Below are 17,778 nucleotides of genomic sequence, written 5' to 3' on the forward strand. Positions count from 1 at the left end.
AGGAAGGATGGAATGAAAGACAGATGAGAACAGACCTCCAAAAATCCTAAGTGGGAAATGTTGTTCAAACTGAAATCAGTAGGAATTTTTTAAGAGCCAGTTTCAACCTGCTTATTAATTTCCTTTTCTTTAAAGTCACATAAATAGCTTGTCAAAAACCTAAGCAAAAATTTTGTCATCCTGCCTTTGCCTGCCCTATTACACCCCACACCCACACATGCACACAGTGACTGACCGTATGTGAATTATCAGACTGTGGAGTCGCTCAAATGTGACGACTGTTTCCCACAACAAGCTCCTGAAATAAAGAAAGTCCATCAGCTCTTCAGCATTTCTCACAGTACCTTTCTGTAGGGTAAAAAAAACAGTCTGAACTCTGAATGCTGTTATAAAGGCTAGAACAGCATATGTTATATATTTTTTTTAAGATACAATAAATAACTCTTAACAAGTTGATTGCAGGCTTCTGGATATCCTTATGCATTTGGATTTAAAATAAATAAATAAATAAATTATTTTAAGCAGCCTGTGAAGTTTCAGTGAGGTTTCACCACTGACCCTTAATATTTTAAAAACCCTTCTTTAAAATCTGAAGGAAGCGTACTGTTTCTTTCCATAAATAATACCTTTTAAAGATTTATTCCTGCATGGAATGAGCTCAGTATTTTAAGTGAGTAAACACTGTTTCATAATCTGAGAAGTGCCAAATAACAAAATATTTCCCCTCTAATTTGTTTCTGTTACATAACACTAGGAGTAAGTGGAAAACATCCGTACAAAATAATTTTTATGATATTTTACTAGACTAGCAGTAGATACAAGGAATTTATATATATATATTTGAATGTCAGATGAGAAAAGACTAACTAGGCAATTATTAAAAATAATAAAATAATAGGTGAAAAGTGGCCTGTCAAATTTAACAAACTGTTTAACTAAGGTTTAGAGGTACTTTGAACTAGTATTAAAAGTGAATTTTAATTCATTTTAAGAAGCTGCAACAGAGTTGCAAACCTGCAGCTGATTATCCCCAAACTAACAAATAAGAGGACTGGAATGTTAAACATAACAAACAAAGCAAAGGGGAAATACGAGTTTTAGGCAAGGTCATACTACCTAAAATGCAATACTTTCCTGCAAATGTATTTTTCCAGAAGGGGCAACTTCCTTTCTGCAAGGTCTGTAGCTTATTATTCTCTGCGATGATTCACACCATATAATAACATTCCTATCTGATAAACAGAACCAGTGCAATTTTAAAACAAGTACATATTTCCATTCAGGACACTGTAAGTTCAAGTTGATGAGCATTTTGATCCTTTGAAGAACTACATAATTGCTTTGTCTCATAATCTACCCAGTTGCCTAGGTTGTTTTCCCCTTTTATTATTGCTGTATCCTTTGGAAAGGATACCAGTGTCATATCACTGAATCCCTGTAAGACTCTCCATATGCCATGCCATGCTCAGCCTGTGGTCTATGGTAGCCCCTTACTGAAGTCAAAAAACAGGTAGTAAAACAATACGTATATATTACTGGAACTATTCAGCAGTACTGGCAAACTTTCAAGACTAAAGTTTCCAAACAGTACAGCTTGGGAAGTGTTGATAAGGCCCAGGCAGTAAACAGATGCTGAAAAAAATGTCTCAGGCATAGCAACGTGAAGTGACAATTCAAGCTAATTTACCACAATTAGATTATTTTATCTCTCTGTATCATGAAAAATAATACGTCACTGCTGTTCTTAGTGACAGAATGAGGTGCTGCAGTCCCATGCAAGAGTAAGTAGTCCACGGAAAACAAAATTGCTGCCTTGGATGCATTCTTCCCATGGGTTCCTTCCATTTCTTATCAAGGATACTTTTAGTCAGTTAGAGGGTCTGAGTATTCATCAAGCTGAATACACACTAAATAAAAAAAGAGGCCATGTGCTGTCTACAAAGCATGCTTTAGCGTGGTTTAGAAAAGGTCAGCATGAAGGAAGACAGTTAACTTATTCAAAGCACAAGGGGAAAAATAGCTTTAAGGTATCTTCAGTCACAACTGTTAGTTTCACCAGTGACTAAATATGTAATGTGAACATTTCTAAGATGATGATCCTCTGGAAGCTTTCTCACACTTGGTATGCAAGAAAACTACCAAGGGATCTCTATGTATTGATCCAGTCACAGAGCTCCATTTAGACCTGAGCAATTATCCACTGTATCGTTCTCCCCCGAATAGCGCTGCTTCAAAGACATCAGCTTTTAAGAATGAATCACTCCTAGCTCAAAGAGCATTCAGTCAACATTCACATATTTGCTTGGTTGTTCTTTTCCTTTGTAAGATGGTGGTGGTCAAAATTGGCCAAAAGATATCTTTGCAGATGAAAGGTGCCTTTCCCAGAATATTTTTGCCAGTATCTCCTCACACTAGATTAGAAGAGCCATGTGTAGAAATCCACATTAAACATTGCTTGAAAGCAGACTGTCACACTATATGTAAGTTGAGATAAAATAGCTTTTGAACAACAGATATTTTTTTTTTTTTTATGTATCAGTTAACACATTTTAAACCTTTGAAACAGGCAGAACACATCGAGTCTCCACATTTTAGCCAGCAGTGTTTCTTCTTGCATTGGAAAGTCCTCTATAAAGACTTAAGCATACACAAAAAGATGTCTCTATACCATCTACAAGAAGCCTGGTTGTTAGGCAAAACACAGTTTTCAACTGTATTTCAGCCTGAATTCGCACACTAATATGGGTAATAATCAGTCACCTAAACATACTTACGATGTTTGCAGTGCCCTCAGCATTTGAAGCAAAAGGCATGGCACACAAGACCTAAAGAAGACCCACACACTTTTGAAGCCAGAGGCTATGTGGCTTTGTGAAACAACTCAGGATGTCTATGCGTTGGCAATTATATCAAGACCTCTGTTTGAGATTTAATGTTTTAGACTAGTTGGTAGAGCTGGCAGACATGGTTCCAGACATGCAAGTCCTTCTTCAGATCTCTGATACCTATTCTTCTCATCAAATAAAAAGCTTTCTACTTTTCAGTGAGTTGAGTTCCAATTAAATTTCAGAAGAACAGTAGTAGCAAATTCATTCAAAAGAAATATTTGTGGTGTGGGGAAACACTACTGAGCTGAAACAGAATTATCAAATGAATAGTTTTGACTGTTTGAGTACCTTCCTATTCAAAATGTATGTTAGACATCTTACTTACAAAAGAGAAAAACCTCAGTATAGTTAAACTAACTTCATGTGATGTCTTTGTTCTCTTTTCATACAAACTTAGTAGCCATTGAAAGACTCCTCTGTGTATTCCTGACCAAAAGTATGAATGCCATTTATTAATGCATTGAAAATACAAATTACCAAATGTCAATAATTTTATTTCAAAACAAAGATTTTAACTTGTCTTTCCTATTGAGTTCATGCTTTCCTTTATGTTCTATACCTGTTCCTCAAGCTGAGTTCCTTCCACAGACAGAAGCTTATCACAAGCTCATAAAATCTGATGCCTGGGTAACACATTCCTTATTCAGATTGAAAGCTTTTACTGTATCTGTGTGTGTAAGATGCTTTGAAGGAAGATGCTACCCAAATTACATCCTTTCAACCAACATCTGGCAATTGAAACAGGTCAGTGTTCTAATATTTGCCTTTATTACATTAAAACAGTTTTCCAAATTAAGACATAATACGCAGACATTAGAAAGTAGGCATCAGAGAAAGCTAGCCTTGTCCTTGTTTACCCTGTTTTCCCTATTTGCTTCAGCACATGGAATTTTACTTGTTTGTTCACCTAACTAGTCCCCATCAACTGTCAATATACATCAGTCCAGATGTTAATCATAACCCTATTTAAATGTAAGAGAGCTATAAGGTTTCTTGTTGTTGTTGTTTTCCCACTGCAATACTTCAGATAGTCCTTTCCTAAATCCAGCCAGCAGATCCTACTTAGAGTTCATTATGAATAAATTATCTCAGAGAATCAGCAGAGACTCAAGTTTTGGAAGTCCATTTACAGGACTTACAATCAGATGTGAAAGACAAGAGGCAACACACCAGCACTACAAAAGCACAAGACCAATGATTCATTTAATTCAAATGGGAGGCCTAAGGATACCTCCATTTTGTTGAGTTATGCTGGAGACCTAGCAGACATAGCAAAGAGTCTACTAAGTTTATCACCTCTAATATTCCTGCTTATGCTTCTCTCTCAACTTCTAAGATCTCCTTCAAATGAAAGGACTAAATAAGTCTTCTTCCACCTACACTTTTTGCAGCTCCAACCTCTTTGTGTGCAGGTCTGTAGACACTGACAGGTTTCTCAAGCCATCCATGTTTCCATCACTGGATTAATAAGGAGCAACTCACAAACTTCCAGATCCACATGGCAGAGTGTGCCTTTGCTAGTGGTGTGACAAACTTCCTGTAGGTTCCAAATATCTGTGAGATTCTGTATCACCTTCTGTCATTTTTTAACTGGCCTGAACTAGCCACAAACCACCTGAGCCCCATCTCCAATCTAACCACGGTGCAACTCTTTTATTAATGTGTTATTACTGTTGAAGCATTAGAGGATAGCTGTAATTCAGAAATATCTTTACTTTTATTCTTTAAATTCCTCCTCAGTGAAGGTTACTGGACAACTGATGATGAGACAAACCCAGCTTTAATTATATTTTTGTTCCAAAATGTTTCAGTTCTAAATTCAGATTAGAGCACAATGTCAAGGCTCTGCTGAAAAGGCTGAATACTGCTTTCTGGAGATAAAAAAGGTGAGAGTTGATGCTGATTGCCACTGGTCTCTCATTGTTTCTCAAGGACATTGACAAACAGCATAGTGCCAACCTGCCAACAGGGTTCTGTAGACAAAATAACTGAGGTGGTGCACACTCAGTATTCGGACCATCCAGCTAAGAACTGGAGTTAAATGAAACTGAGCTGAATACATATACTGGGAATGTTCATTAGAAAGTCTTGAGAAATTCATGAGAGGCTGTCTCTGCCATCAAACTTCAAGTTGGGTCCCAAGAGAATCAAAACCTTCAAGTATTTAAGATTTTCCTCACTCTGTTTTCAAGCTCTGCTTGAACCTGTTGTACCTCCAGTTAATTCACATCTCATTTTTTAAAAAGAGGACAGCCACATCTGAAGTAGCTCTGACAATCCTTCTAGACCCTAACATTGAATCACCTCCAACACTGCTCTCCTCTAGGTGACAGCTGTGTGTGCTAAGGACAGAGTCCTTCAGGCTTTGGGGATAAAGCTCTCACCTCTAGAAGCTACACTGTTTGTCAGTCTTCCAGCCCCTCAACTTGGTAATCTTTAGGACAGGACTGAAGAGGAATTCATCTGGTCCAGCATTTAGAGTTTTCTTTCAAATGGTCATCTAAATGCAGCATTTCTGCAGATAGCAACAGGAATGCTGATTAATGACAGCTACTGTCACTTCAGTCCTTGGTGTCTTTAAGCTCTGTCAATAAACAGATTGGTGCTCGAGTACTTTATGCCTCACGAGTCATTAAAACTGAAGCTATAGTATGAAATAGAGCAAGTCATTGTCTGCATTGTTTCTTAGTGCAGAAACTCCCAGAAGAAGTGTTTGTCATTACAGTCTGAAAACATTCACCGTATTGCCGGGGGGGAAATAAATATCATAACTGCAATTTGTAAGAAAGCTGTAGTGCAACCATTTCTATAGCTTAGACAGTCCAAAGAAAAAGTAACTACAAGCTGATTGCTTTTCAGAGGGTGAATACTACATAAGACACTCTTGGTTTTCTTTTCAAAGCACATCTACTGGAGGAAAAAGATGTTGGACTGACTGCCTAGGAAATTGAACTCATCTATATGCAACACAGGTAGTATTCATAATCCAAATTTTTTTTATTTCTTTGCTCTGCTGTAGTCATAAACTACATGATCACAGACCAACAGTGGTTAGACACTTAGCTAAGTGGTAGCTTAGTCTCTGTGTCTGCTCATTCCTGAAGCATTCAACACATTTCATGTTTGTAGGGGCTTAACCAGCTGTCCCAATGCCAAGAACTTATTTCACAAAACCATGAGACATAAATCACAAAACTACTCATGCTGACAAGTATTTCTGTCTTGACTTTAAGACAAAACTGAGAATCCCTTAGTCAGTAATCAATAACTACTGCCAGAATTTGTTTATATATTATTATGTGTGTTATTATTAGGGAAAAAAAATCAATAGGGGAATTATAAGCTCATGAGGAAATCAGTTATAGTATTATCTGTTCTGATAAGAACAGGAGAGAAAAAGTAGAGTTTAAGACCGTATTTTAGCAGATTAAAAATAAAAAATCAGAATAAATGTATTCCATGCACAGAACTGATTCATTTGAAATGTTATCAGAATCTGTCACTTACTTTCTTTCACTTGTTTTTTTGTTTAAAAGAAAAGAGGGGGGGAAAAAAAATGCTATCTGCAGTGAATTTTCCCAGGAAGTGCAAGCAAGAACTTGAGAAAGAATCACTTTCATCCTATCCACTCATTACTATTAACATCTCAGACTCTGAAACACAACATGATGAGCCAGTGGTCTACAAGCCTAGAATAACTGTCTCACAGATCAGCAAGTCTACAGAGAGCTTTCTGCACTGCATAGAGCGTTGTATCTGACAACAGACTTAAGAGAACAGAATTATTTTTCTTCATCCTTTTTTTAAGATAGGTTGTCCTAATCAAGAAAATAATTAAACATAACGTGAAAACATGTTTTATGTAAATATTAATCAGGAAGTCTTCCAAATGTATGAACCTTAATTACATGCACCACTAAGACTAATAACATCAGAAAGAAATCATGATTTAACAATACCACTTCTATTGTGTTCAGACAATTGTTTTTTTCTTTTCTCTCAAGGTACAGCTGTAGCTAGCTGAGGGAGAATGTGGGTTTAAGCAGCCTATGAATCAATATGATTTTTAAGATTCAGCAATTATGTGGAAAAAAGCACAAACTTTAAAGTTTTTCTGACCAGGCACTGGAGGTCCAGACTTCCAAAGTCCTGCCTTGTGAAAGAAAAACAACAAAGCAATTCTCTACTACAATTGTTCCCTAAATCAGGCTGGGGGTAGGAAAATAAATAAATAAACTAAAAAACAACACATCTTTGGAAACAATGCCTAACTGCTCCTGAGAGGTTGAGATCAGTCTTATTAAATTGGATGCATCTAACATGTCTATTCTACGTGCATGCACTCAAATATCTTTGCAGCCAGGCACACTACTATCACTGAATATCATCAAACAACTTGGATATTTTTATGAAACCCTTGTGAAGCATATTATGTTCAGGTAAATAATAACAACTGGATGTTTCTACTAGAGAACTTCCCCACCAGGAGAATAATTGTTCTTCTGTACAAATGACAGTCTAACATCATCCACAGGAGCATAATATTAATTCAAACCCTGAAATTCTGTAGCAGGGTCTGCAACTCTTCTGACTCATCAACATATGGATGGGATTAATGAAGGGAGATACACCATCCAAAAACTACAGTAAATTGCTTCTTAATTTTCTCTCTGATGGTGCTCATTGAGTATTTGATTCATCATACAAGTTAGGAAAGCAATAACATGCATTAGGCATATTAGTGTGTGATTCTTCTTTAAACTAATGCACACACAAAAGAAGCCCAAGTCCTTTGCTACTACTTAAGGCTTATTTTCCATTTTTGGTGTTAACACTTGGAAGCCAGCCTGTCAAAATATATTACTAACTGTGCTCCCCTGTGGCTGTGGAGATGGCATGGCACTCAGCAGGGAGCTGTCAATGTTTTCACACGAGATTCTTGTAGATGTTTTCACCTTAATGTGTGATAAATCATTTAGCCCAGAGAGAGTGTAGTGTCCAGCTAGATACAATGATATAGATGACTTCTTCTTAACCTGTCATTTAAGTAAAATACTATACCCAAGTTATCAACCTGAATTAGGCAGGACAACAGGGCAAATAAAATGCATTTAGGGGGGAAAAAAATAATCATAATTCTTGGATAACTATTGAGAATTTTCTAAAATAAACATAAAGCTTAATCAGTAGAAATGAAAAAAGAAAATTCTCTGGTGTGACAACAGGGAAAGTGGGTTTATAGTTCTCCCAGATTTGATAAGACCTCTTAATGGCTCCAGTGTAATCCACATTTAAAGTGAGAAATTTCTCTTGAGAAAAAGTAACACTGCCAGGAGTTTGCTGATTCTCCCGTGAGGCAAAATATCTCAGCAAGAATGCCTCTTCTATTGCATTTAAAGGAGTTTTAACAAAATGCCTTACGATTCCCTCTTTGTTATTTGCAAAGGAGACATGAATCTAAGAAGTGAGAGATTTTGAAAGCTGGAAGCTTGTACAGGACTTCAACTATTTTGCCCTCCCAGAGAATAAAGGCTCACTGCTACATTAACTGACAAAATAATGCCAGACACTAACATTTTTTCTTTCTCTCTATCCTTCTTTCACCCACCCTCAATGTTGTCCTCTGGTCTGACCGCTAAATCAAAGAGAGGGATTAAAACAACTCATTATCAATTCAAATTGAATTTGAGACACAGCTAATACATGGGGGTTCTGAATTAGTCATGGAAATGTTACATCTTAGGATAATTTAAGTGACCAGCTTTTTGTAGTTACCCAGCATACTGAAAACTGCCTAGAAGGTGCTACAGTTCATACATTATAAATACTTGATGGGAAAATCAATGGATTATGTACACACTACTTGAAGCACTGGTTCAGAGGGGTCAACCTGTTAATAGCAGTTGGCATTATTTGTTTGACCAGAAAAAATATAACATTCAGAAAATAAAATATTAAATTACTAAAATATTAAAGTAAAATAAAAGTCCATATAAGTTATTTTTGTTTTCTTCCTTCTTTTGGTGTTTATTCCCTAGGAACTTGTGGATTCAAATGAAGGGCAAAGTGCTACAGCCTTGGAGCAGAAAGTGGCAGTGGAATCCCAAATGTCATGGTTTCCCACTTGTTTATTGCACCTTCCCTTAGATGGGAAGCTTTTTGAGAGACAATACTCTGTACTTGTGTGTGTAGCATGAGTTAGTGGAAGACCAAAGGGATACAGAGTCAAGACTACCACCTATCTTCCTTATGCTGTGGATTAGAAAAAAAACTGCATTCAGGAAAGAGGGATGAGAAATGGCAGCTGGGGAAAGAAAAGACTGGAGATAAATGTGTTAACATTTATTTCAAGGAGTAAAACTGGAAGGTTTTACATACTAATACAGATCTGTGAACACTGAGAAATTACAGTGCAAATTAGAAGAAAATTATAAAAAGAGAAGTTCTACAGAGCAGCTTGTGCCTTTGCTAACAACTATGTCAAGCTGTATCAAAAGAAGGCCCCTTCCTAGTGTTGTAAACCATTTTCATCCAGACTTAGAAAATGAGCAATGTGTTTAGTCATAGAGGGATTGCACAAGCAGCAATTGTCCTAGCTTCCTTCCTCCTGTGCTACCAACATGACCAGTAAAGGTTTCACTAAGGAGGTTTCACTGGCTTGCATGCGTCAAATCTGAGTAATTCACTTCTCAGGGAAAAAAAAATAAAATAATAATAATGGTATTTTACAGGAAGATCATGTCTAGTAAGTCATAATATAGAGCCTAACTGAGTTCTTCATGAAGTTTTATTATCCTTCTTATAGAAATTATGTGTAAATCAAGGGAGAAGAATTCCCTCTTACATCCCCTTACCACATTCTAATCTAATTCTTTGAGCACGCTTCTGTAAAGTATCTGAGATCAGCTAAAATTGAAATGAACACTCACTGTTAGCAGTGTACCCAAAAGCAGAATTACATTCCATGTCTATGAAGAATGAAAACTGCAAAACCTCAAAGAAAAAAGCAAGCCACTTCAATTTAACTAAAAATAAGTCAGTGTGAAGAGTGTTGGATGTCACTGAAAGAAGCCAAACTAACCCAATAGGAAGGTGCCAGGAGACTTGGTTTATTCTTCTCCCATGCAGCTTCCAAATTCATATATGAACTATCTTGTCTGGTTCCAATTGGTAGAAACAGAAGTGCCAAAGTATCGTAAGAAAAAAAAAAAAAAAAAAAAAAAAAAAAGTATAGTTCTCAAAGTCATTTTGGTTTGAGTTTCAGATACAGAACAATCTTTATTAAAGTCTATGACTTTTGAACCTAATTTTAATTTCGTACTAGTCTTACTCTAACAAAAAGGGAACAAGCCTTGCAAATGTAGGGATTGCAAATAACTTCTTACAAATTGGTACAGATAGTCTGGTTTCCTTTCAGCTGTTGCAAGAATAGCATGTATGTATTTCCAGGGTCCAGCAAAAAATGTGATCTAAAATCTTAAAACAATTCTGTACAGTGTCTGTAAAACATAAATCTAAAAAATACAACAATTATATTACGAAAATATATATCATATATGAACAAAGGACCAATGCAAAAGCAAAGGTGTGTTATCAGCTATACTGAAAAGACACTGAAGTTTGCGACTGAATTTCACCAAAGCATGAATACATTTAGGAAAAAAATCAAAATAATTTTCTTTTTATTGTGAAGGACACTTGTTGTCATGATATTTCAGTAGCATAACCTACATTTGCCATTTTCATATCTGTCAGAATCCATTCCATATCATGCAAGATGTGCTATTGTTAAAATAAATTCTGCACAATTTTATTTTTTTAATATATTACAAATAAGCTGGAAAAATTATGCCTAATATATTCAATATTTTAATAGTAATTAATCATTTAGAACTTACATTTTTAAATAATTATTCAACACTATGAAATGTGATGAGATAGAATAGATCTTGATAAAATAATGGTAATATATAGCAGTAAGAATGATTTGGCACTGTTTAGTCATGTTTCAGAATTATTTTGAATTTACTCTTACTCTGGAAAAAGCAAATAAGTCCCTACTACTCATGTCAAGAATCCAAAATTTATACCTCCCTCTAATATCATATTAATCCATCATATTAAGAAACAGCTGCTTCATTTTGTGTAGAAAAACTGAGCAAGATGTCCAGAGCAGGAAAAAATGTGTATCTGTATGGAGTCCAAAGTCACTGCAGCTTCCAACTCCCATACACAGAGGGAAATAGGAGAAGAAAAAAGAAAAGGAAAAAGAGGGAGAGTATGTAAAAATGTCAGTCATTTTTAATGTTTTCCTCTTACAGAAAGTGTTAAGAGAACAAAGCTGGGATTCTCCAGAAGGTAAGTTTCCTCCAATCCTCCCAACATGATGTTTCCCTACTCAGCCAAGTAGTATTAGCTTCCTCCATGAATTAAAGCCCAATTCCCCCTCCATGCATTAAAGCCCAAACTCCACTTAGCTTTTGTTAACTTGAACCACGATTTTTTACTCAGAGCTCTGTAACACTACCAGTATCTTATTGCACTTAAAATGCATTAGAAGATCATTCAGGTTGCCCAGAAAACTTGGAAATACCAAATGAGGGTTTCCAATGCCACTTTAATTTGGCCCCTTCATGTGCAGATTAATTATAAGCTTTACTTAAATGACCATTTTCAATTTTTCCCTATATACCTATGATTTTGCAGTGCACTTAATAAATAGCACTCAACAAATCAATACCTTTTTTACTGAAATTAAATGTTCATGAAATTTAATTGAACCAGCTCCACCTATAATATTACAGAAATAAGTTTATAGATCTCATTTTGCAGAATGCCCAGCAGTCTTTATTTATTTAAATATTATCATCAGTTTCCCTGAAATGCAGAGTTTCATAAAGACCTACTGAAGTAATAGAGAGTTGATGAAGTCTCAGTACACAAAAGACTTTACACTTTACAAAGAAGTCTGACATATCAAGTTGTGCATTTGCTTGTGTATGCTACTGATTAGGATATCAACCTTTAATGCATCATTCATATATATATACATATATATATATATATATATATGTATGAGCAACTCTAGCAATAAAGAAAAATTTGAGCTAAGTGGTATTATAATTACTTGCAGGGATTAAGGAATTAGGGTTATTTTTATTATTTGTAATTAAGATAACCTTGCAAGGTCAACAAGGTCAATAGATAAGCTATGAAAATTAAATGATGTCAGAACTAAGTGCTATAGGACTAAACATATTTTCAAATTGAGTCAAATGATGAATGCCAAGAGTAAATCAAAAACATAATGATGTTCTAAAGTACTGGGAGGTGGAACAGACAACCTCCAGAGGTCCCCTCAAGTCTACATTATTTGATGGTTCTCTATCAATGGCAGTGACAACAACCACCATACATAAGGCCCTTACTTTGACAGTCAGCTTTGAGAGAGCAGTGATGCTTCCTCAAACAGAGATCTCCTTAGTGTGTCCTAGTAGTGCTAAAGCACAAGATTAACCCCAGCAGAGTTTCTTCAACATGGTAAAGGTACAGGATCTGATCCCAAGTAAGCACACAACTTAAAGGGTACTTAGAATGAGACTTGCAAGGCTGGAAAGTTACCAGAATTTTGAAATAATCCAAAAGAAACAGTGGATTGTTTTCATCTAAAGAGGTATCAGTATGAGTCACCATGAAGATGTTCATCAACTAAAGCTGGGAGGATAAAAAAATACTGTTTTCTACTTATTTTGTGTATAGCAACATTTGTGTATGCATGGTTTCTCTCCTTGTGCTCCACACTAACACATATATTTTTATTTTTTAAAAAAGAAAGGATGTGTTCACATTCACATTTTCTCTCCCAGAGAGTATTAACTAAATACTAGAGAAAAATGGAACTGAGAAGCACAGACACATAGGAGAAAGAAAAGGAAAGTGAGGGAAAGAAATAGACAACACCTTTACTTATGAGTTTGCTGAGCGATTGTCTGAATAAGAAACAACTAAATGCTTACGAAAATTAGTGAAGACAATGTTCCAGCCATGTGGTTAGTATCACAAGCTGACTTTTATAATTAGGATGCAATCTTTCTTCCTTTCTTTCTTCCTCTCTTCCTTTCTTTCTTCCTTCCTTTCTCTCTCTCTTTCTTTCAAAGAAATCACATTAATGTTTTGCAAGGCCTTTTACAATGCTTCTTGCAGTGTCACAGCTATATTTCAAAGGCACTTTGAGTACATTTCCTTTTCTGTTCTGTAATTCACATATAACATTAGCAGCTAAGTTAAAGACAAAAAAAAATATGTACATTTTGTCCATGGATGGATAAAATATCAGGACTCTTTTTACTCAATTTTTTTTCTAAAATGAGTTCACTTTACGAGAACCATTTGCATCTTAATGGAAAATTAAATTGTACAATTAACCAGCAACATGCACTTACACCAAAATAGCAACACACGCAATTCCATGTTACTGGATGAGTACAAACACATTACTGTGGATTGTAACAGCAAAATAAATAAGTAAAATAAAATAAAATAAAAAGCATATCTTGTAAACTAATGCACAGACTACTTACTTGAGAAATTCTGAGAACATAGTTAGAACTTCCCACAGTCCTTAAAAATGTTAAACCGACTTCACTGGCTGAACTTCACCCAAGCAGATGAACCTAACCTAGGAAGGGATTGCTAAAGGCTACTTGAAGGGTTCATTTCTTTTAATCTCTCTGTAAGCTGAAGGTGCTAAATACCTCCCAGAAAACATGGGCACACCACAGCTGGTATCTTCATGTAAACTGGGAGCCTCACCAGACAAATAGGTCTCAGGTGCTCCAGAAAAAGCAGAAGCAACTCAGGACCTGGAAGGTCATGAGAGTTTCAGCTTCCCATTTAGTTCTCCATCTTGCTGACTACCTCTCTATTTACTATTTAATAAACTGTCTACTCTACACTTACCCAAGGTAAACAAGATGGAAGAATGACAGATGACCTGAGTTCTGATTAAATATCCTACTTCTTCAGTATTGCTGTGATTAATCTACATCACAGTTCAGTGGTTGAGATGCAATTACTAGGTTGGGACTAATGAAATTAGGGTTGTCTAGACAGCTGTGAAAGTTCCAAGTTTATGAGGAAAATCATATCAATATATTATTGTTACAAAAGCATTTCAGCCAACTCAGTTAACAGAATGATCAATACAGAAGTCAGTATCTGGCATTTCCAATTACATTTTTAGTACCACTCAGATTTTACTTTGACTCTTTCTTCTCATATTTTTCTTGCATATCTTCCTTCCCAACAGATTTGCACTCAGTGGAAAGTGTTTCTTTACACTGCAAGTTACAGAGGACAGCAGCATTTCTCCTGTGTAGTCAAGTGCTGTTCACTTACACTTATGCATCATTATGTGATTATGAATACCATTCCCCAAAGAGGAAGAGAGGAAGAAGATGCAAAAGCAAACAAAAGATCATTTCACTGGAGCTGCCAGTAACACTCCAGAGCCTGGTGACAAAAGAACAGCAAAGACTGCTTTGAAATAAACATAATGAATGAAAAAGAAGGAAATCCCACAACAGATGAATGTGGGAATTGAAGGCAGAGACCTGAGCCAAATCATCGGTTTATGTGTGTTTCTGGAATTACAAACTCAGAGAGATGCTACCTCAAACCAGCCCTTCAATGCATCGCCACCGCCTTTTCCTGCACACCACATTTCTGCATCAGATGGCAACACATGCCATTTCCCTATTTAGTGCTATACCTTAACCACACAGCTGCTGGCAAATCCAAGTCAGAAGCTCCCTCCATAGCCAGGGAGTTTGCCCTAGGTGCATGCAAAGCACGGCTGCCAAGCGCAGCAGCTCCCTCGCTGCAGTACCCAGCCCTCTGGCCAGCAGTCAGTACCAGCTGAGCCAGGATGTTACGAGTAGCTGCTCTGCAATTGCTGTGTGCAGGTTCCTCGTGTGGCTCCTTGCCCCGCAGAGCTGACACCAGCTGTTTCACAAGGGAGGTCCACAGAGTCCGTCTGCCCAGCAGCCAGGCAGGTGACTGCGCAGGACACAAAGCCCAAACCAAATACGGGGAGAGTGAAAAAGAGAAAGTCTGAAATCACATGGGGCACAGGGCTTAACCCTGTAATGGTACATTTAAGAAGGTTGTCATTTCTGATGTATTTAATTCTCTGTATGTTGTTGGTCAAGCTGTTGGGTTTGTAGGAGCCTGTGACACACTTCGTCTCTCTTCAGAGGCTTGCAGCAACTCTCCTGTATAGAAGAGATGCTGAATGCTAACCTCCCTGACGCTGTGGTTATATACACAGAAAACACACCCAAATAAGACATGGTGCTCAGGACAATGCAGGCAGTGCTAGACACACAAGAGCAATCCTTCATTCTGCAAACCATTTCAGGCCCAGAACAAATCCTCTTGCACCAAGTCAACACCTCTAGCCACAGACTTTGTCATAATTAACATGGTAACATCAAGAGAAATGTGGGAGAAAAAATAGAGCTGCATGCAGAATTAGTGTCAGCTCCACATTTAGGAAAACAAATGGAAACGTATCTACCTTCTCTCTGTTCTGCATCTCACACCATGCAATACCCGCCTGCATGGTTCAGCACAGAGATCTCCAAATCAGCATTTTCCACTGACCTGTCACAGCTCAAACACACCTCATCAGTGAGTCAGGCCACCACACTTCAGTTTCCTGTGGCTGTGACACACAAGCACATGCACAGACTGTCCCACCAGTGCTGCACTGGGGTGGTCATCTTCAGCACAAGGTGATAGCAAGTCTGCCAGCTTCCTCCATCATCACACAACATGAAAAGGCACATTCAGCAGAGCCACAGTGTTTAGTCTTTAGGAAGCACTCTGCAGGAGTCTCAAATCCTGTTAAAGTCAACACGAACTAAAGATGCTCAGCACGCCATGAGATTAAGCCACCAATTAATACTCCAGATGCAGGGGAGGGGGAGTCAGGTCAGTACCAAAAAAACTGCACTGCAAAGAGTGTGGTCTGAAGCAACCAAGCAAAAGAACTCCAAAGAAAGAAAAATGAACCTGTCAAAGAACCCCATTAGTCCTCCCTCCTGCAAGGAGGCAGTAAGATAACTAGATCAGGTAGCTGTAATAGGGCCCGTTAATCAACAGGATCCCCGTTTTCCTTCAGTCTCCTGCAAAGCCACAGATCATTAGCAGCACTACAAGCCATCAATCCATTTTTTATTACAGGATGAGTAAGTGATAAGAGTTAGAACTAGCAGATCGTGCAGAAGGAACAGAGTGACGTTTATTAGGGTTTGACCTTCAAGGACAAATATTTTTGTCCTTACTCAGGGAGAACCACTGCTAACGTCAAAGGGGAGGACTATCACTAGCGCCAGAGGGAATTTGGAGCAGCAGTGCAGGATGGACCTTCATGTAGGGTAACAATCAGTAGAATGGCATTTCCCTGGGAACAAAACCAATCTGGTAACAGGAAAATCCACCCTCAAACCCCCTAACAAAAAAAAAAAAAAAAAAGAGGGAGAGAGAGATGACTCACAAATACCTTCCAGTCCTCTGCGATATAGTCTTACCTTTGTGATGTTTTCTTGTATTTTCTCCTGCAGGAAAAGAACAAAATACAACTGAGATAAGAAAGGTCCACTGCTGAGGATAAGAAAAGGAGAGGGTCAGAAATCAGGCACAATTAAGGGATGTCACTTTTGCTATGAAACTTATGCAGCTATCTCCTTCTGCTAACCTCAGTGGCTGTTGCCATTATCTCCTGTAGAAAGTGGAATGTGTTTGCCTGTGTGCATCTTGCCCTTTTCTTGTAAGACAGGGTCACAACAGCTAGAAAAGGAGTTACTACTCTAAATGACTTGGGGTGCATCCAGCCACATTGCCTGCAGTCAGTCAGAGCAAAGCCCAAATGGCTTTACAGCAGCCTTGCTCTGTAAAGAAAATCCAGATCCTAGCAAGTTCTCTATTCTGACAAATCCCAGAAGCCACACCAGAGTTCAGTGCTTGTACCTTGGGACCTAACAGATCTGAGCCCAGGACTAGGAATGGCAAGAGCAATGAACATACTGACAGTATCTCTTCACCTCCCCAGCCCAAGGATCCAGCCCTTCCACCAAACCAAGTATTGCAAAGGCTGCAAACCCCTTCTCTTCTTAGCATAGTGGATTTTGTCCTTTACAGCAGGCAATGGCACAAGCTGTCAACACTCAATGGAAAGCCCTACTGCATTATTGCCTGTGTGGCTATACACAGGTATATCTGCACTGTACTTTGACTGTGAGCTTGTTATCCTGCAAGAGACATGTTCAATAGCTTTGCATGGTGCCGGGCAAAACAGTGCATTGATCCTACTTGAGTTCAGCCTTGCTTCTGTATTTTAAAGTAAAGCTAATGAGCTCTACACTTAAAAAGCAGTGATGGGAACACAGTGTGAACCATCATGAGAAGTGCAAGATCAACATCCTGTTGTTCAGCCAGACACTTACAGGTGGTCCCCACCTTTTGAGTGTGTAGGTAATGTTGTTATAACTGCTTTACTGCTGTGAGCATCAAGCTCTGATTTTTCATCTCTGATAATACTGGAAACAGAAAACTGTGGCTAAGTCAGATAGGCCCAGGATACCCTAACAAGGGGTATTCTTTCTTAAAAATAAGAAAAAAAAATGGGGGAAAAAAAAAAAAAAAAAAAAAGAATGTATTACTATCTTATGCTTAATAAGATTCATGAATAGGGTATCCTGGCTGTCAAATATTTCATTTGATATTACCTTTAGAAAAGGTACTCAAGCATGGTCTTAATTCTGTATTCTGACGGTGTTAGAACCATAGAAGTCCTAGATATTTACTTTAGAAAAAAAAAAATAAAGTA

The 17,778-nt window shown here is 37.5% G+C and overlaps 1 protein-coding gene across 14 annotated transcripts in view; it reads right to left on the reverse strand.

Annotated features, from left to right (window-relative positions):
• The window catches only part of PDE1C (phosphodiesterase 1C), a 369,737-nt gene that overhangs the window by 164,055 nt on the left and 187,904 nt on the right, over positions 1 to 17,778 (reverse strand). For 4 of the 14 annotated variants that reach the window (XM_084509317.1, XM_084509307.1, XM_084509308.1 and 1 more), the window contains one exon: positions 16,481 to 16,507. The exons of 6 other annotated variants lie outside the window; for them this stretch is intronic. In XM_084509317.1, coding sequence (XP_084365443.1) covers positions 16,481 to 16,507 — 27 coding nt within the window. Of the gene's footprint in view, positions 1 to 235; positions 299 to 16,480; positions 16,508 to 17,778 lie in introns of those variants that run through there. 4 more of the 14 variants (XM_084509306.1, XM_084509315.1, XM_084509313.1 and 1 more) reach the window with 2 other exon arrangements.

The sequence above is a fragment of the Aythya ferina genome (assembly GCF_964211825.1).
Source record: "Aythya ferina genome assembly, chromosome: 2".
Taxonomy (NCBI): Eukaryota; Metazoa; Chordata; class Aves; order Anseriformes; family Anatidae; genus Aythya; species Aythya ferina.